The sequence below is a fragment of the Meriones unguiculatus genome, chromosome 7 (genome assembly GCF_030254825.1).
Source record: "Meriones unguiculatus strain TT.TT164.6M chromosome 7, Bangor_MerUng_6.1, whole genome shotgun sequence".
NCBI classification, from domain to species: Eukaryota; Metazoa; Chordata; class Mammalia; order Rodentia; family Muridae; genus Meriones; species Meriones unguiculatus.
The window spans coordinates 21,011,808-21,037,826 of record NC_083355.1 but is presented as its reverse complement, the minus strand read 5'-3'; the positions used below and the strand labels follow the sequence as shown (position 1 = coordinate 21,037,826).

Sequence of the window (26,019 nt, the reverse complement as noted above, 5' to 3'; positions counted from 1 at the left end):
TTTTAACAGGCTCCACTGGATCTGTGTGTTATTTTATTTTCTTTTGCTTTGGTCTATACAAAAACAAAAAGAAAAAGAAAAACCAATAACCGAAAACATAAAGCCATCATAATAAAACTTTCTGGTGGAACTCCTGTTTCAGCCCCTACCCCCAAACTCATGTGCAGGAGGCGGTGGTGGGAGTCAAACAGGAGGGGGAGAAGAAAGCCCCTCACCACACACCAGAGGGGTGAGCTAGAGCACTTCTGCAGGTCAGGTGGGCCAGTGTGGAGCAATGTGAGAGGGGGCTTCATCAAGGAAGAGGGGCAAAACAGATTGAGCATCCTGGAGAGAAGGGCAGGTCCTGGAGGGGCCACTTGGGAGTCTCCACTCTCTTCTCCCTGGGAAGTCCCTGAACTTTTCAAAAGAAGCTTTGGATGTCAGGGGTTGGGGCCTTGAACCTGTGACTTGGATATCCCAGGAGGTCAGGGCAGTTGGATGCTTAAGTTTAGTGAGAAAATTGGCCCCAGAAAAAAAAAAAAAAAAAAAGAAAGGAGAAGGAGGAGGAGGAAGCCCTGGGGGCCTAGGCAGCTGCAACCAGCAGAAAAGGTTGCTGTGTGGGGACACAGGCTGAGTCTAAAGCTTTAGTGGCCGTAGCCATAGTGGGGAGGGGGAGAAGGTGCTGAGCCTGGATCCACAGCCCAGGACAGAAAAGCAGGAGCAGACACCATCCCAAGAAACCCTACGGAGGAACTCTCTGGAGCATGGATTCAGCAGGAAGTCCAGGCTGGTTCCTGGGGCTCAGGTACTTTTCTGTCTCATCCCACAGTCTGCTCTCGAGAGCTTCCCAGGTGAGAAACAGCTCCTGTGGGGCACGAGACACGAGGAGTCAGGTGCTTGGCAGGCCTGCATCCCCCAGAAGTTCAAGGTGCTTTTGTGATATCTGTCAGCCACCCCAGAAAAACTGGGCTTTCCCCCTTACTATATTTCCCTTATTTTTCTCCTTATAGATGGTTGTGAGCCACCATGTGGTTGCTGGGAACTGAACTCAGGACCCCTGGAAGGGCAGCCAGTGTTCTTAACCACAGAGCCACCTCTCCAGCTCTATAGCCTGGGCGGTTTATCGAGACTATTTCAATATCACAGAAGGCAAAACCAGGGCTAGGGATGCAGTCCAATGGCAGAGCACTTGCCTAGCACTCACGAGCCTCTACAGGTTCAATCCCCAGTGTTATAAAAGAAAAAAGGCTGACACTGGGCATGGTGATGTCATTAAGGCTGGGGGAAAAGCCACAGACTTGAGGCCAGCCTGGGTTACGTAGTGAATTTCAGGCCAGCCTGGAACACGAAGTAAAACCTCATCAATCATTATCATCATCATCTTCATCATCCCAGAAGCAGGCCAGAGCACAACAGATCAAAAAGCCTAGGCTTCCCACGCTCCTTCCCAGCCCCAAACGAGCCAGGGTTTATAGCACAGAGTGGAACAGTCCCCATTCGGTGCTCTGATGGGGACCTTTGTGGGAATGACCGTCCTGAGAGAAAAGGAGGTGCCACACCGCTAAAACCACAGCTCTAGGCAGAGGGGTGGGGCTGCAAGAACAAGGAGGGGCCGTACTGAGGTGGAGCCAGCTAGGCCAGCATGTGGTCTGCGGTAGTGTAGGGAGGCCTCAGGCCGTCACTGTAGGTGTCCATAGGATAGTCCCCATCCATGTCCATATGCATGTCCAGGGGGTCCAGAGGTGCATCGCTGGAGTACATCTGGCGGTAGGTGGCATCCATGTCTGGGGACGAGAAAGAGAGGCTCATCCAGGGATCTGCAGGCCACGCATGGCCGCGGCCCACTGCTAGGGTCTTAACTTCCTCCCCACAGCCCCCACAGCAGGGATCCAGAAGTGGAAGTTTCCACTCTCACCCACACAGCCCTAGGCTCTGGCTTGGGGCTCCACACACTTACCATCTGCATAGGGTTCGTTGATTGGGATCATACTCTGGGCCTGAGGAAGGACAGAGAGACATAGGGAAGTGTGAGAAAGCATTGTTCTGGGCTACTTTCCCACCGAGGAACGAAGAGATGCTCCAAACAAGGGGCCAGGAGACCCCCCCCAGAGGAAGAAAAAAGCCCAAGCAAACGAACAAAGACATACACACAAAAATAAAAAGAAACCAAAAAATGAGACATACGGGTTTGATCTCTATCTCTGTCATAAAGGACCCCACTGCGAAATAAAATAAAAACCTAGCCAGGGTAACCCATGCTTTTAAGTCAAAGCACTTGAGAGGTAGAGACAGGAGAATTAAGAGTTCAAAATCAGCCATGAGGGCTGGAGTGGTGAGGGCTCAGTGGTTAGGAGCACTGGCTTATCTTCCAGAGGTCCTGGGTTCAATTCCCAGCAACCACATAGTGGCTCACAACCATCTATGGTAGGGTCTGATGCCCTCTTCTGACGTGCAGGTGTACATGCAGCTAGAGCACTCATATAGAAGATAAATATATCCATCTTTTAAAAAATTAGCACGTCAGGAAACAGAGGCAGGTGGCCTAAACGAGTCCAGGACAGCCAAGACTACACAGAGAAACCCTGTCTCGAAAAACCAAAACCGAAATTTCTGAGGTCAGCTACGTCCCCTCAGAGAGCCCCTGTGCAGCTTTCGCCATCAGTTGTTCAGGCCAGTCAGATACTCACAGCCTCCCAGGCAGCTGGGTCGTGCTTGAAGAGCGAGTTGGTGAGCTCCACGGACACCCGCTTACGGTAATCTGGGTTCTTGTCCTCCGAGATGCGGAACAGGACAGCGGCAGCATAGGTCGCTGAGCAGAGACGCAAGTTAATTCCACGTGAGAGGCTGCCTCTTCTGTGAGAGGACCGACAGAGCCCAGCCTCCTCCCTCAGGCGCTTGCCCTCGGTCCCGATCCCTCACCTGTGCCCTCATTGCGGGAGTGGAGCAGCTCCATGAGAGGGGCAGAGGCGCCCTCAGCATCGATGGCGTCCGCAGCCTCCTTGTCCTGGGCCAGCTCGCACAGCACTCCGGCAGCCACACGCTGGATGTTCTCCACGGAGGAATACAGGAGCTACGGGCGAGGAGGACACAGGCGGAGGTGAAAAGTGAGATAAGCCAGGCTTTGTACCAACCAGTCCTGCCCTGGCTAGTCATCTTAGGAAGTAAAGCCACAGGCGGGCACAGCGGCACAAGCCTGTAATCCCAGCGTTCGGGGAGGCGGAGGCAGGCGGGGCTCTGGGATTTTTGAGGCCAGCCTGGTCTATAAAGCGAGTTCAGGACAGCCAAGGCTACACAGAGAAACCTTGTCTTGAAAAAAACCAACCAACCAACCAAACAAACAAACAAACAAAAAGCAGATCAGCCATTAATCCCTGACCACACACAGCCTCTGCTAACTCATCCCCACGACACCAGTGCGTTTTCATCCCAGTCCAACTATTACTATAAACAATACAGATATTTTGTGTGTTTATCTGTGTGTGTGAGTATGAGTGCAAATGTGGGTAGTATGTGTGTCTACCATGCGCATGTACTTGCGTGTGAAGGTCAGGGATTGGAGTCACATGTTCCCTTCAGTTGATTCTCCAACTTATCTTTCTAGACAGCATCTCTCTCTGAAGCCAAAGCTCCCCATCTGGTAAGACTCGCTCCTGCCTCCACTCCTCCCAGTGCGGGGATTACAAACCCATGCTGCAGCCCCTGGGGGATCCAATCTCAGGTCCCCGTGGCTGCAGAGCAAACACCTCACTGACAGAGCCATTTCCCCAGCCCCGCTAATAATTCTGATTCCTTCTCTCTCCCCTCTGTCTGTCTGTCTCTCTCTCTGCCTGCCATGGTAAAATGAGGCCTTTGCCTGTGTATTATTTCCAAAGCCTGTCCTGCAAACCTACGCCTAAGAGGGAGAGAATGCCAGCAACAGAAACAACCAGAACAGAAACAACTACCGCCGAAGGTAGAATGGGATGAGTCCTTTCACTCTGAAAACTAAAAAGAGGTGATATTTTCAAAGGCAAACAAACAAACAAAAACTGTTCTTGGGCTGGGGCTGTAGCTCAGGGGTAGGATGCCTGCCTCCCAGCTTGTATATGGCCCTAGGTTCAATCCCAAGTACAAGACAAAGCAAACGCAACCCTCTTCCCCAAAGCACCACTGCATGCAAAGCGTTCTCCTGTTTGGCTTTTTCACTGAAAAGATAAGGTCTTGCTATTAGCCCAGATGGACCTAAAGCTGTCCCTCAGTCTTCCAGTCTCAGCCTCCCCAGTACAACACCACACCTACCCTGCCTTTTTTTTATTTTTATTTTTTTTAAGACAGAGAACCCGGGCTAGCCTTGAGTTCACTAGGATCCAAGGCTGGTCTCGCCCCGCTAATCCTCCTGCCTCAGCTCCTGCATGCTGGAATGACAAGCATGTGCCACCACACCCCACACCCGGCTGTTTCCTTTAAAGCCGTTTCCTTACACTGTTAGACAAAGAGTTTGTTTTTAACAGCTGTGTCCGCAATTGTTATCTCTCGGCATTCATCCCTGTCCATTTAGGTCACGTTAAACGATTTCCCCAGGAGAGAGTCCGATTTGAATTCCAGGTCAAAGGATGTGACTGTTTCCAAGATGCCGTCCAGGCTGCTCTTGCCCCAGGCAGGGCACACAAGGCTGGCTCAGTTTATCCAACCCTCAAGTATCTTCGCTGGCCAATTTGACAGTGGAAAATGGACTCTCACTGGGGGATAAATTTCTTTTTTCATTCCTGGGCTGAGCTCTGTTTGCTTATGAGCTGCCTCGGGAGCCACACAGCACTTCTGGGACCCAGCGTTAATGAGCTCCTGTCTGTTGAGGCACCGGCTCCCATTTTCCACGTCCGTGCTTTTCATGTTGTTTTGAACAAGCAGATGCTTTTTTAATGCCTGCGTGGCTGCATCTCAAGGAGGCTTGTTTTCTTCTAAGCTCAGAAAGCCACTCACACACTCGTCTGCACAGACCTAGACTAGCCGAGCCCACACATCCCAAACCCCTCAGCAATGTCTGGGGACACATCTCCTGCCCACACATAAGGGACTCACCTGGACAAATAGGGGAATGGTGTTGAGCCGGAAGATCTCCATGCGGTTCATGGGATCCCGGGCAAGGATGTGCAAGGCTCCGGTGCAGCCCTCCACAATCTCCTCCATCCTCACCCCATCCTGCATGAGAAGAGCCATGAAACATGTGGATGGGGACAGGTGGCCCTGGACAGAGCCACAGCCTCTCTCCCACCATGACCCCGACACAGTTCACCAGTCCCTGGAGTTGACACAGCTGTTGAAACCCCCCCCCCCGAGGCTACCCTAGTTGTCACTGAGTCCACGTACCGTGTAGGGCTGCTGGGTGCCTGCAGCCACATGTCGCTGGGCATCCTGGTGGGCCTTGACCAACAGCTGAACGAGGCGGGGAATGACCGCGGCCTCCTGCAGTGGGGCATGGTTGGCTGGGCACAGGGCCAGATTCCGGATCAGGCCGATAGTTGCCTGGCAAGAAAGGAGGCAGTGGTTAGAGGGTATTCCTTGAACATCTGGAGGATCCCAGTTCCCCAGCTTCAGGTATTTTGTCCCTCCTGTCATATCTTCTGAATCCCCGTCCCACTGCAGTGACAAGTGCAGTGTAAGGAATGTCCTGCTATGGGAGCGGTAGGCCCACGACAGAAAGACTATAGACCTAAGGGCTTTAGCTCAGTTGGTAGAGTGCTTGCCTAGGACACACAAAGCCCTGGGCTCGATTCCCAGCACCACCCTGACTGGGTGTGGGGTGTCAGGGCACATGACTATAATCCCAGCAGTTGAGAGTAGATGAGGCAGGAGGATCAACATGATCCTCAGATACAACTTGAGGCTAGCCTGGGATACTTAAGACTCTACTCTAAGGGCCAGGTGTGTTGGTACACATTTTTAATCCCAGTACTCAGAAGACAGAGGCAGGTAGTTCTCTGAGTTCCAGGCTAGCCTTGTCCACAAAGCAAGTTCCAGGCAGCCAGGGCTACACAGAGAAGCCCTGTCTTAAAAAACAAACAGCAAAATAAAACAACTCTAACTTTGAAAAAAAAAAATAGATCTAGCTTGCTGGAGTGGGATATGCCTATAGTATTCTCAGCACTAAGGAGCCTGAGGCAGGAGGATTACAAGTTAAGCGCAGCCTGGGCTACATCTCAGAGGCTTTGTCCCAAAAAAACAACCAGAGCCAGAAATGGTGGCAAACACCTTTAATCCCAGCACTCGGGAGGCAGAGGCAGGAGAATCTCTGCGAGTTCGAGGCCAGCCTGGTCTACAGAGTGAGTTCCAAGACAGCCAGAACTACATCGTGAGACCCTGTCTCAAAAACCCCAAAATAAATAAATACAATGAATAAGTCTAATAAGAAAAAGTTTAAAAATAAAAACTAAAACGAACAAATAGAAAAAGAAAAAAAGCAGATAAACAAAAAGACTCTGGGTCTCGGGAGCAGAGACGATGCTGAAGTAGAAACTGCTGTGAGAGTTTCTTTCCTGTTGTCTAGGTCCTCTTAGTGGCTTTTCCTGCATCCTTACTTTATCCTTGCAGTCCGCCCCAGGGACACTCCCCCCACCCCCCAACCCCCGTCACCTAACCCCTACAGCAGTGGCTGTGGCCTTTACTGGGTACCTTGACCAGTGGCCACTGGTTTGGCTGGTTGAGCAGTTTTACAATGGCAGGGATGCCATAGTTGAGGCGCACAGAGTTCTGGGCCATCTCAGCCTCCGGGTGGCGGCTGGTGAGGTGGCGCAGGGCGCAGACGGCGGGCTCTGTGATGTCATCCTTGTCGCCGGCTCTCAGGATGGCGTGGATGAGCGCCTCCACGCCGCTGTTCTGTGTCACCAGCGTCTTGTTTTTGCTGTTGTTGCAGGTCAGGTTGGAGAGGGTGCCCGTGGCGCAGGTGAGAACGTTGACATCGTCCACGCTCAGCTGGTTGACCAGGATCTTCAGCACGCTCTCCAGGCCCTCCTGACACAGGGACAGCACGAAGGGTAAGGAAGGGACACGCCATCTCTACACAACCTCCCCAGTAAGTCCAAAGGGAACTGATGGGCTTGAGGGGCTTCATCTTGCTTGTCTGTGGCCGGGAACCCTTACCCCATTACCCCATGGCCTCCTGCCCCCTCGGGGAACCTTTACCCCATGGCCTCCCACACCCTGAGGGAAGCCATTAGCAGCATCTGGAGCAGTGAGGCCATGAGGCTGAGGAAGGCTGGACATCTTCCCACCAACCCACAGCTGTAGGCCTGCCTCTAAGCCCTCTAACTCTTCCCTCTATCCCAAGTGCTTCCTCCCTGCTGGCCCCTAGAGGACTCTGGTCAGGAGGAAGTTAGCAAGAAGGTCATAGGTTTCAGGGGTCAGCAGATCCCTGTCATGTACTTCTCACCTTGCCGGGCCTTCTCTGTCACACCAAGGGTCCTCAAGCTAAATCTACTTCCAAGAAACCTAACTCAGAAACCTCTCTTCTCCCGAGGAGAGCTGTGTGGGCCTACTGGTGGGCCAGAAAGTCTTATGGGCCTTGAAGAGATACAATCATGGGTCAGAATGCCAGCTCTGCCATGTCCTAGCTCTGAATATGGGCTTTCTCTGAACTCCGAGCCTCGGTTTCTTCCACAACCAATAGGGCTTGCATATTCCCGCTTCTTGGCGACTGAGAGAGTTAAAGTCAGCTCATGTCCACAGAGACCATGCAAAATGCCAGCCCATGGAGGACGCTTGCTTGGCAGTGTGGTGACGGCTAGGCACAGGGACAGAGGTCTGCCTGGAAGGCGGTGCCAGGGACTTGCCCTGAAACTGCAGGGCTCCTCCGTGGTTAGTATTTTATTTACGTGCACGGGCATCTTGCCTGCCTGTATATCTGTGCACCATTTGTATGGTCAGCACCCTCAGAGGCTAGAAGAGGACATCAGATGCCCCAGAATTAGAGCCACCGACAGGTGCTTTTAACCATGAGCCGTCTCTCCAGCCCCAGTGGTACTGCTCCCATCCCAGGGTCTAGGCCCAAAACTGCCCCATCACCTGAACCCCCAGCTTGAAGATGTCAGCCCCCTTCCTCTTCCCTTCCCCAGACCCTGAGCAGGAGGAAAGCCTTCCAACTAAGGTGTGATGATCATCCGGGCCTTTCTAGCCTTAGCCATGAGAGAGGAGGACTCCCAGAGGTCGTCCGCCAGGTAAAAGGCTGACAATATGGCTTAAGAGACTGGCCCAGGTCCAGACTCCTCCCTTACCTGCTTAGTGGCCACATCGGAGAGGTTGCGCAGCGTCCACAGGCAGTTCTGCACCAGGCGGGGGCTGTTGCTTGTCAGGTGCTTGCCCAGAGCCTGCATCCCACCTGGGGAGGGGCCAAAGGTCCCCGTCAGCCTTAGGGGATCCAGACTGACAGGCAGGGGCCCAACCCTGATCCTCCTGACCCCAGAGGTCACTCTTTTTTAATTCTAAAGATTTAGAGTGTGTGTCTGTGTGTGTGAGAGAAAGAGAGAGATGCAGTGAATGAGAGAGACAGAGAGAGAATGTATAATGTGCAGTACCCATAGAGGCCAGAAGAGGGAATCAGGCCCTCTGGCTTTGAGTTATAGGCAGTAGGCAGTTGTGAGTCCCCGGATGTAGAGATTGGGAACCAAACCTAGGTCCTCTGGAAAAATAGCAAAAGTAACAAAAGCCCTTTTGTTTGTTTGTTTTTCAAGACAGGGTTCCTTTGTGTAGCCTTGGCTGTCCTGGACTTGCTTTGTAGACCAGACTGGCCTCGAACTCACAAAGATCTGCCTGCCTTTGTCCCGAGTGCTAGGACTACAGGTGTGCACCACCACACCTGGCTCGGCTCGCAGCAAAAGCTGCTAAGGCTTGAGTAACCTCTCCGGTTTCCCCACAGGCCACCATGAGTTCTCACACTCACCAGCCTCCACGATGGCAGGCTTGTTGCTGGGACACACGGAGAGCACCTTGAGCACGCGGCTGGTGGTCCAGAGAAGTTTCTCGTAGCTATAGTTCCTCATGATCTGCACGAGCCCCTGGGGTCCCCCATTGGCCAGGATGATCAGCTGTGGTGGGAGAGAGAGCTTGAGTGTGAGAACGACAGGTGTGGGCGGGGGTGGGTGAGTGATGAACCGGTCATTACGAAGCTTCCGCTGAAGTGTAAATGGCTCCTGTGACTGCCAAGCTGACATCTCAGAAAAACTGATAATACTGAATGCTGGCAAGGATGTGGCAAGGGACCCTAGTGGTAACACAGGGTGATCCTCCAAAAGAGAGCTAACCCACTGTGTGAAAGTCTAGAAGTGTTCATAGATAGACAGATAGACAGACAGACAGACAGAAAGATAGACACATACATACATACACACATACGTACATAAAAAGACCGTTAGCCCTGCCAGGTCTGGTGTTCCACACCTATAATCCAGTAGTTTCGAGACTGAGATAAGATCTAGGATTCCAGGTTAGCCTGGGTTAGAGAGTGAGAGCCTGTCTAAAAAATGGCTCAGCAGTTAGGAGCACTGGCAACCTTTCCAGAGAACCTAGGTTCGATTCCCAGCACCCAACACAGTGGCTCACAACCATCTGTTAATTCTAGCTCTGGAGGATCCAACACCCTTTTCTGGCCTCCACGGGTACTTCGAGCCACGTCTCCAACCCACCCCTTTTCCAAATCTGGGTCTTAAATCCAAGACGGCTCAGCATGCCAGGCAGTATCCATCACTGAATTAGATCCTGATCCCTGTTCCGGGGGAGGAGCCCACCTTGCTCTCCTGGTTACCATAGGCCAGGAGCTGCAGGCAGTCGGTGGTGATGGCCAGGAACTTAGGGTTGTTCTTGTTGAGCAGGGGCACCATCTTCTGCAGCCCATCCGCCAGGCGCACCGCCATCTTGGCGCCCTCCTGATAGAGCAGTAGGTTGTGCAGCGTGGTGATGGCGTAGAACAGGACGGACTCTACAGGGGAACTGAGGAGCAGGCAGAACCCATTGAGTCAGTTGGAGGGAGTCCCCACCGCAGTCAGAAAGCTCAACCCTGGTCAACGGCCCTGTGCAAATCCTTTACCAAAATCTCATCTTCCTTAAGAATAACCCCTTTTAATTTGTGTGTGCGCGCATGCGTGTGCATGTCAGTGCGAACAAACACGTATGGAGGCCAGAAGGCAACCTCTGGTGTCATCCTCAGGAGCACGAAACCCGTCCTTCAGTCACAGGGTCTCTCACTGGCCCAGAGCTCACCAGTTAGGCTAACCTGGCTAGCTACCAAGCTCCAGGGATTCTTCCAGTGTTGGGTTGGGAAAGCACTCTAGCATAGCCAGGATTTTTATATGGGTGCTGAAGATGAAACTTGGGCCCTCGTGCTTGAGAGGTAAATTACTGACTGAGCCAGTCCTGCTCTGTCTTCCTTAGCCCTGGCTAGCCTAGAATTCTCTGTGTAGATCAGGTTGGCCTGGAACTCATAGAAGTCTGAAATGTCTCTACCTCTTAAGGACTGGGATTAAAGGGGAGCACCACAATACCCAGCAAGCCCCACTCTTATTAATTATTATTATTATTTTGTGCATTGGTATTTTTATCTACGTGTATATCTATGTGACAGTGTCAGATCTTGGAGTTACAGACTGTTGTGAGCTACCATCTCAGTGCTGGGATTTGAACTCTGGTCCTCTGGAAGAACAGTCAATGCCCTTAACCGCTTGAGCCATCCCTCCAGCCCCCAGGCCCACTCTTAAAGACATCAGCGCATGGCTCATCTTCTCTCCACTCCCACATGTGAGGTCCTACACAGTGCTAATCACATACTAGGTCCCTGAACAGCTGAGCCCCTACTGTGTGTGAGGCCACATAGGAGAAGCCCTGAGAGGGGATCGGGGGGTTGTGAAATCAGATTCTGCCCTCTGAGAACACACACTCAACAACAGTACAAGACCAGGAAAGAGAAAAAAACAAAAACAAAAACAAAAACGCACTGTCAGAGGGGTGCTCAGCCATGCTGCTCTCTCATGCAAGGATAGCCCAACCCTCATCTACTCTAACCAAATGCACTCATTTGTCCAAGCTCTGCCCTCAGTGCCACTCTGCCTCTGGGCAATCTCAACCATCCTTTTGCTACGGCTTACACTATTATCCTAATGGTCAGCGTGTTGTTTACGCTGTCTGTGGGTTGGGCTGAGAGCACCTGGGATCCAGGATGGGTGTGGTACCCAGTAGTGGTGTCGCGAAGCCCAGAGAAGGGATGCTGGAGCAGCGGAGCATACCTGAGCATCCGGACCAGGGCAGGGATGCCTCCAGACTTGAAGATAGCAAGCAGCCCCTCCCGGTGGTGGGAGAGGTTGTGCAGGATGCTGGTGGTACAGCGGGCTGTATCCAGGTCGCTGGTGTTCTGCATGGTACGCACCACGGCCGCCACCAGCTGGGGCGAGCCCATCAGGGCCCGGCGGGACGCCTCCTTCTTGGACAGCTGGTTCACGATCATAGCCGCCTTGGTCACCACTACCTGGAGCAAGTGTGTGAGACCTTGAGCAGAGGGCCCCAGGCTCCTCCTCCTCCACAGAGGGAAGGGAGGCAAAGGACACAGCATCCTCTCACAGAGCTTAGGTGACCCAAGTCAGACTCCAGATGTTTGGCTCGTGGGGAGCCAAACTCCTGGCCTCCTTCTCTCTTGGGGGGCAGCTAGCTTTATCCCATCCCCCCACCCCCCCACCTCCAGGCCCTTCACAGACCGGATCCTCATCGTTGAGCAGCTTGGTGAGCTCGGGCAGGGCCCGGGTGGCCAACTCTGCGTCGTCCTGGTAGTTGATGAGATGGACAATGGCCGACTTGAGCAACTGGGATGGCTCGGCCAGTCGCTGCAGGTTGGTGGTCTGCCCCTCCACCTGAGTGGCCAGCAGTAGAGAACTGTCCTCGCCTGAGACCCCTGGGCACATGGCCTCCCGTACCCGCTTGGCTCTGGCTGTCGTGGACATCTGGTACTCCAGGTCACCTGGAAGCCAAATGACACAAGGGCTGAACTACAGGAGATCTAGGGGGGACGCCAAAGAGCAAGGCAGTCGCGGCTCCGAGCTGCCTCGTGCACTACACCCAAGCACAGGATATCATTCAAGATGCTGAACCTAACCAGGGTCCCGGAAGAGCACCATCGCCGTCGCCTTTATCGCCTCATTTACAGCAGGGGGCTCAGCCAGCACAGGGAACTCTACGACAATTAACTAAGACCACAGCTATGACTTGCTTTGAAAAGACTCATGTCTGACACCCTACACCACAAAAGTGTCCGCAGCAATGTCTGTATTTATTTCAGTAGGGTTCTAGGAAGCCACACGGTGGCTCAGCAAGCACACTACCACTGAGCTGTCTGCCCAGCCTTAAAAACAAATTAGGAATAGTTCTACAGTTAAGAGCACCTACTGCTCTTGCAGAGAACCCAGGTTCCATTCCTAGCACCCACATGGTGGCTCACAGCCACATCTAATTCCAGCTCCAAGAAGTTCAGGCGCCCTCTTCTGGCCACCACAAGCACTGCACCCATTTGGTGCATACACATACACCTGTGGAAAAAAAAAAAAACTACAGGCCGACCTTGTACTAGTAATCCTCCTGCCTCAGCCTACTAAGTAGCCGGAACATCATCTACCTTTGCCGCCGTGGCCAGCTCAGTTAACAACTATTAAGAGCTGTGGCTGGGGATGTAGCTCAGTTGGCAGAATGCTTGCCTGACACCCAACACTGAATGAAACCAGGCATGGTGGCACGGTCATGTAATTATTAGTACTCCAGAAGTGGCAGCAAGAGAATTAGAAGTTGTCGACACAATGACAGCCTGGCCTGCATGAGATCAGGGGCTGGAGAGGTGGCTCAGTGGCAAGGAGCACTTGCTGTTTTATCATGAGGATCAGAGTTCCAATCCCAGCACCCACATCAGGCAGCTCACAACACAACCTAACTCCAACCCTAAAGGATCCAAAGAAGGACTCCTTCTTCTGGCCTCCAAGGGTACCCTCATTATTACACACTCATGCCTAAGTTCACACAGATGCACACACTCACACACAAATAATGACAAACAACAACAAAAAATAGCATCAGGCGTGGTGGTGCACATCCGTAATCCCAGCACTCAGGAGGCTGAGGCAGGTGGATCTCTGGATTGGAGGCCAGTCTGATCTACAAAGTGAGTCCAGGATAGCCAAGGCTACACAAAAAAACCTTGTCTCAAAAAAGCAAAAAAAAAAAAAAAAGAATAGAATAGCTAATGTTGGAGTTGACAGTGTGCTTAAATACCTTCTTTCTCCTACTTTCTCATTTAATCTGACAACAATAATCTCACAAGGCAAGTATAATACTATCTCCACTTTGCAGGACACTGAACACCGAGATCATAAAAGCAGTGGATGAAGGAGCCCAAAGCCCCGCCCCTCCTCCACCTGTAACCACCAGGGCAGTCATGGCCATTAGACAAACTAAACTCCATCATTCTAATTATACACTCACCCTCCACAAGGACGCAACTCTCTCCCTGCACAGGAGGCCAAAATGAGTCTCAGCGCATCAGACAAAATCATGTATCCAAACAAGGGACAGGACAGGAATGAGGCTTTGAGAAGGCAGGAGCAAAAGTCCTCAAAGGGAAACACTGGGCTTTACCTCTGGATAAGCTGGGGCTAATAAAAAAAATTTTTTAGGGGCTGGAGAGATGGCTCAGTGGTTAAGAGCACTGGCTGTTCTTCCAAAGGACTCAGATTCAATTCCCAGCACCCACATGGCAGCTCATCACTGTCTGGACCTCCAGTTCTAGGTCTGACATCTCTACACCAATGCACATAAAATAAAAATTAAATAATTAAAAAAAAATTTTTACATAAAAAAATAAATAAATAAAAATAAAAAGCCCCATCAGGTGTGGTGGCAGCATCATCTAATCCCGGCACTCGGGAGGCAGGAGCAGGTGGATCTTCATGAGTTCAAGGCCAGCCTGGTCTAGCTATTACACAGACGAACCCTATCTTGGAAAAGAAAACAAGTTCCATACAGCCCTGCCATGGCAAACGTCCCAATGCCCTAGTGAGAGAGGTGGGCAGAAGGTGATTCTCTAATTAATGGGGAAGGAGAGGCTGCCCACAGGGCTCTCCCGCCTACATGCTTTTCTTTGGCTCCCAGATGAGCACCTGGCCCGGCTGGGCACAGAGGTGCCTGCCTGCCTGCGTGGCCAAGAAGGACAGGGGCTCAGCTCACAGATCCCTAACAAGCCACAGCTCACCCTGCCACTGTCCAGACTCCAAAGCTTATCCTCTGGAATGTTTAGGGCCCTGGGGGAATCTGCAAATGATAGTCCTAAAGCCGTACGCACCTCTGTCCCAGAGGGGAAGGGGCACCTGGACAGGCAGAGTGGGACATCTGCCTGTCAGGGGCTGCCTCCGTCTAGGCTTGAACACTATGGTGTTTTCTACCAGACCGGAGGGGGGGATAGGGGGGGAGAAGGTTGTTCCCTGTCTCTCTCATCAGACAGGAAGTTCCTGAAGTGAAAAGAATGTGTCTTCCCAATAATCTCCAGATCCACCCCAACTCCCGCCCCGAGGATAGCAATAAAGTCTCCTTATTCCATTTCTAAGATCCCAGAAGTCACAAACTTTTGGGCTCCTTCTTCCAACCAGCAGCACCCTGGGGCAGAGTCTATGTCTCCCTACACATTCAGAGACCACTGGCATGTGCGTGTTATGTCTGGGTAGCCGCTTGTTCCCCTTCAGACTTCCTGAAGAGTGGGAACTGTGATTTCTTTTTTCACATGTTCCTTCCCTTTCGGACTTCCCGAGTCCCCAAGAGTGAGAACTGCGACTCTTCTTTCAAACCAGAGACCCCCAGATTTTTCAGAGACTCCCACCACCCCAAGGGGAAAAAAAATGCCTGAAAGCCAGGAGATGGTGGTGCCTTCACTTTTAATGCCAGCACTCGGGAGGCAGAGGCAGACAGATCTCAAGGATGGCCTGGTCTACAGATCGAGTTCCAGGCTAGCCAAGGCTACACAGAGAAACCCTGTCTCGAAGAAGAAAAACGGAAAACAAAACAAAACAAACCCCCCTGGAGTACAGACCTTGGCTCGGGGGCACCCCTTGCGTATAGGTGGCGGTCTTCTTGAGGGTATACTGCCTGCCACAGCTGTCCTCCTCATCCATGATGCCCTTGCTGCTGACGGAGGGCACACAGGTGTTGACTCCTGAGTGGATGCCCGAGTCGTAGGTGTACGTCTGTTGCCACTCGGTCACCTTGATGGGCTGTTCAATCAGGTTCATCACCTCCATGGTGGCTGCTGGGGTCAAAAAACAGGAACACGGGGTCAGCTGGCTGGAGGGACAGCGCTACCCGCCGTTTCAGCTCGGCTGGAGCCCTCTTCCCCGGAAGGCTACCCTTCTCCTGATACCCTGCCATGACCTCCAGGGCCTCAGAGGGTTGCAGACCTTAAGGCGCAGCCCCAAAAGGGGCTTCCCAGCCACTGTGGGGCTTCCTAGCCACAGGAAAGCTGTAGAAGGCCCACTGTCGTTTGCATCCTGGGCTCTGGTGTGGAGACAGGAAACAGTCGGATCCCTCCAGCCCAGCCCTGGCTCACTCACCAGCCTGTCCCAACCCACCATTTCTAGTAGAAAAAAGGAACTAAGTGCTTCAGACAGCTGCTGGGCTCTGCAGACCAGCCCTTACTCCTCCGCTGGAGCTCCCTGAGAAAGGTTGCCGAGGCTGCAGCACCCCGGCCAGCCATTGGATGAGAACCTGGGTGGGGCAGGGAAGCTGTCTGACAGGTTTCTCAGGGACGCCCAGGCCTCCCTCAGAGTTCCTGAATCTCACTTTCCAGAAGGTCAAGCTTAACCAGGCCTTCCTCCCTTCCAGCTCCCAGCTTTCCCAGCATTCCGAGCTCTACAGACCAGTTCAAATCCTGGCAACTTACTCCCTTCGTCAGTCCACCAGTGGCTTCAAACTCAGGTCCCACCACTCTCTGGGAGGTGGTGGAATGGCAATGGCACTTAGTAGGTGTTCAGTGTCAGAGACCAAGGTCTTGCTGTCCTAACTGCCTCACCCCTAGGGTGTTTGCTCATCTTCCACTTCCTGGGACCCAGGCTAGCAGCATGGAGCGGGGTAGGCCTCTGGGGTGGTCACTGCTGAGGAATCTCACTCAGCTCTAAGGACCTGGGGCCAACAGAAGGCTCGTGAGCCTCTGCACCTACTTGATGTAGGCTTCCGATGAGGTCTGTTTGACCACACCGTCTTGGGCACTGACCCCATGGCAACCGCCACCACCTAGATACAGACAACTAGGGAGAGAGGCAAGGCAATGTCTGAGGGTCTACTGTGTGCTCATATCCCTCACACATGCCTCTAGACTCTTCACAAATGCCTCCAGACCCCTCACAAATGCCATCACCCTCACACATGGGTTTCAAAGCTTTATCCCCCGATTTATGGATGTGGAAACTAGCCAGACATGAGAACAGCGAAGGGACCAGGCATAAGCAAGCTTGAACACTAAGGTCTTCAGCCTCTACACTCCAATATGGCCTCAGAGGATGAGAAGAGCCCAGGCTAGCCCACTCATAAAACGGGGTGGTGCCCAGCATCTCTCAAACAGGTTGTTCCACCATGCTGAAGGAACCTGCAAAGATTAGGGTGGGGCAGCTGGTGCACGGAGAGGCGCCACCCCAGAAACAAAGAGACTCAGGGGCCTCTTCCCAGTGACAGCCCCAGCCCCACCTTCCCACCCAGAGCATGACGACAGAGGAGCATGGTAGAACATGCCTATCATGCCAGTACCCGAGACTGGGATAGAAGGCTCACCAGTGGGAGGCCAGCTACAGAAGAAGACACTGTTTCAAAGAAAAAAAAAAAAAAAAAAAAAGGAGAGCATGATGAATGTCCTCCCTGCCTTTCATGGGACACACGCAGCCCCTCCCCTGACACAAGCAGTCCAAAAACAGACAGGGGCAGAAGCAGTACCAGCTCCGGGCTGCCGCTTTCTTCTATTCCCGCCATCCTGGGTGACTCAGAGTTTCGTTTGGGGCTGGTAAACAGCGGCAGGCCCAGGCCACCGAGGGCAGGCTCTGGGCCACCAGATGTGCACAGCTGCTCCCAGACACTTGCCAGGAGGAGCTATTTTAGAATACCCCCACCTTCTCAGGCTCCCCTCCTCCCGGCTCCAGCAGTAGTGAAAGGCCAGCGGTAGGAAATCTGGAGGAGGCCAGCTCAGGAAAATCCTGCTTCCCCCATCCTGTCCTCTGCCCCAAAGGTGGCTCCCAAGAGAAAACTGAGGAGCTTGGGAGGAATGAGTGGGTTCCAGAAGTCACATTTGGGGGAGGGCAAAAGCAAAAACAAAAGCAAACAAGACTGAACCTCAAGCTCTTGAGAAGGTGAAGCCCACTGGGCACTGACCCCTCTAGTGCCTGAGGGAGGCAAAGCATCAGTCAAGAGAGTGAGGAAGACCTGCAGGCCCCGATAGCCCCGATAGGCATCAACTCCCCAGTCCGACCACAAAGCTGCCTTCTGTAGAGACAGCCATCTAACCAGCCATCTAGGACCCAGAGACACAGGAGAAGGCTCATCCCAAACCAAGGACCCGCCTTGGGTTAGAAGGGAACACCACAGGCTGAGCTAGACTCAGAGAGGGGTTTGCCCACAGATTGGTCCTCAGGCCCAGCTGGCCGGGCCTGGAGCCAAGGGAAGCCAAGGGCTGGATAGCTGCCCAGGGCCAGGAAGAGGTCAAAGGGTATCAGAGGGCAAGCATCCAGGTCTCTAGTGAATCTCAACCCTGCTGGCGAGGCCTTTGCTGATCCCCAACTTCTAGGTGGGGAAACTGAGGCTCCACATTGCAGAAACGGCAGCAGACCAGGATTTAGCCCACCTCTTAGGGTCTGAGGGAAGCTGAGCCCCCTGACCAAAGGGAGAAGGGGGGAGGAGAAGATTGAGGGTGCTTGCAGGTGGAGGGCTGTCCACGGGTTAAATTAGGGTCTGGTCTCAGCTCTACCACGTATGCTGGGGATCTTTGGGTGTTTTCTAACCTGAGTTTCACCCACAGAAAGGCTGGCTCCACGGTCTCAGAAAAAGCATTGATATCCCAGCTTCTACTAAGACACTAGGGTTCTTAAGTCAGCGACAGGAAGGCTGAGAGTGGGCAAGATCAATAGACAGCAGTTCAGGAAGGGAACACACCAGAACTCTTCACAGAGACACAGACACAGCTATTCTTGCAACAGGAAGGCTGGGAGTCAGCCACCAGACAGGACTGTCAATCAACTTCACCTTTCCCCCTACCAACTCCTCAAGAGAGTCTGGGACATTCTTCCACAACAAGCAAAAGTACAGGTTTGGCCATTCCCGGGGTGGGGAAGCCACACCCAGTATGGTCTCAGCGTTCTCCACCCTGGATCCACAGGTCAGACCTTTCAGCAATGAACCCTGGAGAAAACCCGGGGTGGAAGTTTGGGAGGCATGGTGGGGCCCTGCCCGGGCACTGGGCCAGGGATGGGTAGAGACAGAGACAGGGCGGGTTTCCTATTTGAATGGGGGACCTTTGTTTAGCAGTGGGACTCGGCTCCATTGTTGGCAGCAGGGAGGAAGAAGCTAGCTTAGAGATCACAGGGTGGAGTAGAGGGGCAACTCAAAGACAGGAAGAGAGAAAACACAGGCCCTTCATGGGTAGGCAGCGGGCTCTTCCCCCACTGGCTCCAGACTGGGGAAGAGCCCCGCCCTTCATGCCTGTGCTTCTGTACAGCCAGCTGGGGTGCTGGCACCAGGCTTCTTCCATCCAAGCTGTCCCACAGAATGACGCCCAGTCCTGACTTTAAAAATAACCCCACCAAGAGTGACAGCAGCCTCTGGCCTAGCCAGCACCTGCAGGGACAGTCAGAAACGGGCACAGCTAGGCTGGGCTGCTAAATGACAGTATGACACCTTAGAAGATATGCTCATGAACGGGCTGCCTAGAGGTTGTGTTAGACCTGGGTGCAGAAAGAAAGCATGGGACCACTGCATGCTGGGTAGGCAAGTCTGGGCTCCCCTAGAGGTCCTATGGGATAGAGGTGGGTACCCTACTCACATCCAGACCCTCAGGCTTACATCAAAGCGGGAGGAGTGGTGGGTAAGCATCTTTGTAGAGGGTCTCCATCAGAACCAGTTTCTAATCATGTGATCCCTTTCCTCAGGCTGTGTGTGACCTGAACACTGGCTGCCTCCTCCCTGTGTCTCCTTCACCCAGGAGCAGCAGCCAGTCCAGACCGAATAGACCCATCTCTGGGTCTAAGAGGGGACACCAGCCCCAAGCTTCCCTCCTCACTGCCTTGGGACCCAGCTGAGGTACAGCCAGCATTCCCAAGAACAGAAAGACAGATACACTGTCAGAGTATGCAGTCAACATAGGGACTTCTAGAGACTGCTAACTCCAGGAGGGAACGAACCCCTGGTCATCCCTCAGCACCTCATTCCACCATGGTGAGAGGCTCCTGGGCAGATACCACAGCCTGCCTCCATCAGCAGAATGGTCACACCAGGAGGAGATGGTCTCAGTGCTGGGGACTGGAGAAGAAAAGGGAAGTTTCAAAGGAAAACTCTCACTTCCAGCCTGGAGGGGTGGCCCAGGCCAGGCCACGGCTGAGAAGTCTTCTGGAGTGGGAGAGACACAGGCCGTGACCCAGCTGCTGTTTGTTCTCTTCTGGGCGGCTTCCCAAAGCAAACAGAGCAGGGTGGGAAAACCAAGGGGATATGTAGCGGAGGGAAGTGTCCCGGCCAAGTGGCCTGACCTAGGGAACCTCAGGGCACCCCTGCAGAGGGTTCCAGCTGCAGCTGCATCCCTGTGGAGGATGGCGTCCCAAGCCAGCAGAGGAGCCCAAACCAGGACTCCTGGGAATGGAAAATCACACCAGCTGTTACAAGCCACTAGCCAGCACCACCGGGGCTTAGGCGGCCCCATTAACAGTCAAGTTGGACCCCAGCCAGTTAGGGTATGATGTTGCAGAGATAGGGCTGGACAAGGGGGATCTGTGAACTCTTCGTTCCCAGACAACACAGGCTGCAGAAAGTAAAAGCTCTGCAGGAAGGCTTCATGAAGACGCCTTGGCTGGGGCCACTGAGATGGTTCTTCAGCAGGTAAGGTACTTGCTACATACATCTGGCGATTTGGGTTGATCCACACAGGAGAAACTGTCTTGCAACTGTCTCTTGCAAGTTGCCCTTTGACTTCCACACACCCCCTTCACACACACACACACATACACACACACTAAATGTTCGAAAAATAAAAACTTGCCATGGTGAGGGCATGGGAGAGCTTCACGGATGAGTGACTTATGAATGAAGTGCTGGTATGGCATGCCTGAAACCCTCCCAGGATTCTAATCCATGTATTGTGGAGGAATAAAACCAACACATCATTGTACACAGACTACACTCGACGATGGAAGGTAACAGCAAAGGAACAGCAAAGGAAGGGAAGGAAAGGTTCAAGGTGGCTGCTTCACAAAGCTCAGATTAAGGACAACTTTTAATTCTTACAAAGTTTGTGAAGTTCTCAGTTTAAAAAGAAAAATTATGATCATCTGGGCAGTGGTGGTGCACACCTTTAATCCCAGCAGTAGGGAGGCAGAGGAGGAGGGTGCCTGAGTTCGAGGCCAGCCTGGTTTACAGAGTGAGTTCCAGGACAGCCAGGACTACAACGAGAAACCCTATCTAGAAAATAATAATAATAATAATAATAATAATAATAATAATAACCAATTGAGCACTGTGGTACACACCTTTGATCCCAGATCCCAGCACTCAGGAGACAGAGGTAGATGGATCCCTGTGAGTTTCAGGCCAGCCTAGTCTACAAAGTGAGTCCAGGACAGCCAAGGCTACACAGAGAAACCTTGTCATGAATGAACGAACAAACAAACAAACAAATAGAAAGATCCTGTCTCCACCTTGGGAAACGGCAGAGAAAGCTAAGTGTCTTCCACTGGAACCAGCCAACAGTTAAGAGGCCAGGAGGCTGGTAAGCACAGCATTCAAAGAGCCATCTCTCTTCAAACCTAGTCCAGGAAGTCGCTGGAAAATGGGACAGTCCACGACCCCAGACATCATCATATTCAACCTTGTCCCAGAAGATCGGCCTCAGGGTGTCATTTGCAGAGAGACAAATCCCAGTGACCTGTCCTGGCCAATCTCACCACCAATTTCTCATCAGTGAGTTGCTGGGCCAGCCAGCTGCTGGGGTAGTTCCCAAAACAAAAAGCCTCCTCAGAGTCGGACAGTGCAAGTGCAGGACTTTAATGACCGACGTCAATCCCAGCACTCATGAAGCAGGGGCAGGTGAATCTCTGTAAGTTCGAGGCCAGCCTGGTCTACTGATGAGCTCCAGACAGCCAAGGCTGTTACACAGAGAAACCCTGTCTTATCAAAACAAAACAAAACCAACCTCCAAGGACTCAGTAGGTCTCAGACTGACTGACAAACTGACAGGAAGTGGCTCCTGGGCAGGATGGGCCTCCCCAGAGGAGACTCAACTATGACCCTCCACCTGCTCCTCCTTTTCAAGTGAAGACCTCCTCTGCAGAGCTGGAGAGATGGCTCAGCAGTTAAGAGCACTTTCTGCTCTTGGAGAGGACCCAGACCAGTTCCCAGAACCCATATGGCAGCTCGCAACCCTCTAAAACTCTGGCTGCGGGGGATCCAACACTGATGCTGTCTTCTAGATAGGAAGTCTCTCTCTCTCTCTCTCTTTTTCTTTCTAGCCTCTCTTCTTTTCATAAAGCCATCTGTGTCCTCCCCGTAACCCCTGTCCCTGTGGCCTCAGGGTGCTAGAAAGCCACAAGCCCATCACCCTGTGTGGCAGTCAGCCAGAATGACTTTAGTCTCCCTCTGTGTTTCTTGGTCAAGGCTCCCCGCTCAGCGCTATCTTCTCTAGGATCAGTAATCACTATGCCGTGGTTCCCTCCTCATCTTAAGATTAGGTCAGTCTGGTGGTAAAAGCCTCAGTCTTCAGGCTGAACCTAGCCCCAGACCCCAGTTCCAGGCCCATTCTGGTGCCAGGTGCCAGGCTGACAGAAGGGGTCCCAAATCAGTCATACCTCAGGAGGCACATACCTACTGTGTGCCACCAAACCCTCCCTCCCCGTGGACTAGGGCTCTGGCTGATGGGCAGCCCTCACAACCCTCACCCTACTCCCACTGCAAGGCCCTCTGAGGTAGCTCTCACAGCCTGGATGCTAGGGTCCTCAGCCACGACAGCCGGTCCTCTCCAAGCAACCTGACTGTGCTAACTGGCCTGATCCAGCATAGACACTTACCCAGGCCTAAATCTGACTCATGGGTCTCCATTCCCCAAACAGTACCCTTCCCCCCTTTAACCTGGCAAAACCAGGAATACTGGTGAAGTAAGTAGCTCTCACTTCCTTTCTAGGGTCCAGCCCAGAAAGTTCTGAGCCACGTTCTTCTTCCCTCTGGTCTCCCCTAACACCTACCCTCAAAGCTCCTGGTCTTGAGGAGCTCCTGCCTCGAGCTGCTTCACTGAGGACCACTGCCAAGGTTTCAAAGTACTGGCAGCCAGGACGATGAGTCAGCCCCACCTGACAAACCTGTCCCGCCTTCACCACCCCCACATGTCTAGCCGGGCTTTTCTGAATTCCCTTCTATCCTCGGAGCTGAGGCTCTCCAAAAGGAGCAGCAGAAAACTTCCACTTAGGGCTAAAGACATAGCTTCCACAGTAGAACGCTGGCCTAGTGTATATGAAGCCCTGGGTTCAATCCCCAGCATGGAAGATGGCAGCTACAGTGGTGCTGCATGCCTGTAATTTCAGCGCTCGGGAGGTAGAGGCAAAGTCTGATTGGGTGAGACGGTTGATTGGGTTAAAGCTAAATTGGATCCACAGGACCCACATGGTGGAAAGAAAAAACAAAAACAACAACAAAAAACTCCTGTTCTCTGGTCTCCACTGATACGCTGTGTCCTCTGCATGTTCCAATACACAGGCACACACAGAAAAGAAGAAAGGAGGGCTGGCTATTCCCATCCAGAGCTGATGATGGGGCTCTATGGGAAAGTGCTGGCCTAGTTTGTGCAAGGCCCTGGATTTGATTTTTAGCAACTCCCCACCCCCACCCCCCAAAAAAAGGAGAAGAAAATCCTTCCTTAGTTGTAGTGGAGCCAAACAGCAGAGTGAGGTCTGAGCTTAGAGCGGAAGGAGTCCGGCTGTGCAACACCAGGAAAGTTTAGTCTATCCTTCCCTAGGTGTCTGAGGGTGAAGTTAGCTGCACCTGCCTAGAAGGATAGCGTGATTAGTGGGAACTGTAGTGACAGCGCTTCCTACCATATAGTCTTCGAGTAAGCATCAATCAAGTGCTTTCTGGGTAGATGGGTTTATTATTCCTGAGGTTGCTGAGCCCAAAAGGCAAGGTGCCTTGACCCAAACTGTACAGGTAATGAGACACTGCTCAGAAATTCAGGCTGGCTCGGTCCAAGCCCTTGTTCCAGTACTCAGAACTGTCCCATCAGCCTCTCTTTCTGGATCACTGTCCTTCTGTGGACCAGCCAAATGTGTCACCTTGTTCTAAAGTAGCTCTGCTTGAGGACAGGCCTTCTTCCTCTCATGGGCAAAGGGCCTGCGGGCCCCCAGGAAGGAAAACAGTGAAACAGGCTCCGCCTGACCTTCCGTTCCCACAGGCTGCATTCTCTAAGCTCCACTCCAGCAGGCCAGACGGTGGCTCCAGAGGGAATGGGGTGGAGCCCGGTGCGGGGGAGGCTCCTGTCACCCAAGCCTAGACTTGATCTGGCAAGAAATGACTAATCCGGATCCTACCTTTGCTTCCCCCCTACCCCCCTTCCAGTCCAGTCAGAAGCCAGCTTGGGCCAGGCACCTCCTAGCCATACTTCCTCAGTATTGTCTTTTCATCACAGCCACAAAACAGATTAGCTAAACTAATCATTTAGCTCATGCTCATGTAATTACAATGCCTTCCCCTCCTCCACCTTGGCACAGGGAGGAGAAAAGACAGGTTGCCCGGGGCCTAACTTCATGCCCCTGGTACTTCCTAGAGGTGGTCACACATACTTCACCACCCACAGGACCTAAGAGGTTACTCCAGGGAAGAGTCTGAGCGCCACCCCCACTCTCCCATCCACAACACCCAAGTATCACAGCTCCCCAGGTGAGTGACCTCGCCTCATCTTGCCCCTGCCTGTAGCTAGCTAGCCCTGGCATTCCTGCTCTGTTCCCCCAGGAAGGCTGGGCTCCAAATACCTATCAAAAGTCCACACTTGAGATTTCTTTAAACCAATGCAGCATGCCTAGTAGAAAGTTCACAATTCTAGCCAGAGACCGGCTCTCACCACACTAGGGAAGAGGAGAGGGCTTACACGGTTCAGCCTGAGGGTGCCTGACATGGAAGGTGCCTTCCACAGCAAAGACTTCCTCCTGTCCCACTTTCCCTGTCAAACACTCAGGGAAAGGGTGGGTGGAGAGGGGACTTCTGGCAAGTCCTCTAAAAAGAATGCACCTTCATAGTTTAGAAACCCAGCAGACATTCTTGCCCTCTGCACTCCGGCCTCAATTGTCAGCCAGCTAAATAAAATGGGGAGTGGAATGGGGAGTTGGGGAATGTTTCTCAGTTTGGCCCAGCCCTGCCCTGCCCCACCCCCAATTCCTGGGGAAGGCGCAGAGCTTGGGAGGAGAGGCACATAGCAGGCCTCCCGTAAGGGGGCAAGGGGGTGTGGTGGTCCCCGGAGGAGGCGAATGGGAAGGAAGAAGACACTTCCCCTTTCGGTATCCACCCCCGTTGGTCCCCACCTCAGACCCTAGGGGCCTTGCAAACAGGATGGAGGTGGGGGCAGGGAGAACAGGGTCAAAGCGCAGGCACTGGCCCGTGCTCAGCCTGGAGTTGGCTGGGGGAAGGGGCTTTCCTCGAAGAAGCACCAAGCCTAGAAATCAGCTCTGAGCAAGGAGAAGAAAATCCCAGAGAAGGCAACCATGGTTACTCTCTCCTGGAAAGTTTGTTTGGAGTGATTTCTCAACAACAACAAATAATGGATTGCAGAAATAAAAAGGTATTGCCGTTTCCCTATCAACACTCTGGAAACCACAGCTACTGAGAGCTGAGCGAATGCCTCTTAATTTCCTCTACCAGCCCAGACTCCAGGCCACGCCACCAGTGTCAGACATCGGTAGGGCACTGAGCCCCAGACCCTTCACCAGTTCCCCAGTCACCCCCATCCCACCTCCGTAGGAGAAGGCATGGACCGCCATACACTAGAGCGGAGGGAGGCGCCACAGGTACAGCTTGGAGCCGAAGGGCACGGCCTCTAAGCGCTCACCTGCTCGGCTCAGCAGGTGGGGACCGCGTCCCTGGGAAAATGTGCTCTCGGCCCCCACAGTTGGGTAAGCTGGGCGCAGACAATAGGGCCCCACCCAGGCCTGGGGGAGTAGGGAGGGAGGGAAAGCGAAGATGACGCGTGGGGTGGGGTGAGGATGGCCCCAAAGAGACTAGGCAGCAAGTTTCCCGAGCCGTAAATTCCTTTCACCGTGAGCTCCGGGACCAGGCGGAGCAGGTCAAAGTCTGCCCCGTCAGCTCAGGGCGAGAGTCAGGGACGCCTCGTCGGGCAAGCTCCGCGCGCCCTAGGGGGCGCGAACACGGAAGCACCTGCCCTAGTTCCTCCCCGCCCTCCTCAGACCTGCGGTTCACCGAGCCTGGAGGGGCGCTCCAACCCAAACCGTTTGTCCCAAGGGTCCCGCGCCCAGGACCCCAGCGCGCCCCCTGTCGCTGGTGCAGGGTGCGCTCCCTGGCACCCGCCCTCACCTGCCCTGAAACCGCTGGAACCCGCCTGTTGGCCGCCTGCTGTCCCTTCTCTGCCCGCAGTGATATGTACCCCGATCGGATGTACCTGAACGTGGAGCCGGGCCGGGCCGGGTCGGGGTCGGGGTCGGGCCGGGAGAGAGCCGGCGCGGGCAGCGAAATGAGCTCGGCGCGCTCGGGCGGCGGCTACTCCGGACTCTGGCCAAGGCAGCAACTCAGTAACCGAACAAAAGGCAAAGGGACCTGACAGCCAAG

At 53.3% G+C, this 26,019-nt stretch overlaps 1 protein-coding gene across 4 annotated transcripts; it reads right to left on the bottom strand.

Moving 5' to 3' along the window:
* Positions 1-16: 16 nt before the first annotated feature.
* On the bottom strand, positions 17-26,009 carry Jup (junction plakoglobin). 4 transcript variants are annotated; one of them, XM_021660727.2, is made up of 15 exons: positions 25,853-25,993; positions 15,056-15,271; positions 11,691-11,950; positions 11,226-11,464; positions 9,735-9,936; positions 8,891-9,035; positions 8,226-8,329; positions 6,628-6,966; positions 5,326-5,481; positions 5,038-5,157; positions 2,899-3,049; positions 2,667-2,788; positions 1,937-1,976; positions 1,598-1,763; positions 17-844 (listed from the first exon to the last, which is right to left on the bottom strand). In XM_021660727.2, the coding sequence occupies exons 2-14, from the start codon at positions 15,261-15,263 to the stop codon at positions 1,612-1,614; spliced, it is 2,238 nt and encodes a 745-aa protein (XP_021516402.2). In that variant the 5' UTR covers positions 15,264-15,271; positions 25,853-25,993; the 3' UTR covers positions 17-844; positions 1,598-1,611. The 4 variants fall into 4 exon arrangements, with proteins under 4 accessions (XP_021516402.2, XP_021516404.2, XP_060242702.1 ...); XM_021660729.2 differs by having other exon boundaries at positions 15,056-15,268; positions 25,853-25,976; XM_060386719.1 differs by lacking the exon at positions 25,853-25,993 and adding an exon at positions 22,440-22,458.
* Between the last annotated feature and the right edge of the window lie 10 nt (positions 26,010-26,019).

What these genes read in the sequence shown, in the direction of transcription:
- Jup (XM_060386720.1), bottom strand. Translation starts at nt 15,263, where the DNA reads ATGGAGGTGATGAACCTGATTGAACAGCCCATCAAGGTGACCGAGTGG. An exon ending in AGGGGTGCCCCCGAGCCAAG is followed by an intron (nt 11,951 to 15,055) that starts GTCTGTACTCCA and finishes TTTGGCTTCCAG; the next exon opens with GTGACCTGGAGTACCAGATG. An exon ending in TGCTCAACGATGAGGATCCG is followed by an intron (nt 11,465 to 11,690) that starts GTCTGTGAAGGG and finishes CACTTGCTCCAG; the next exon opens with GTAGTGGTGACCAAGGCGGC.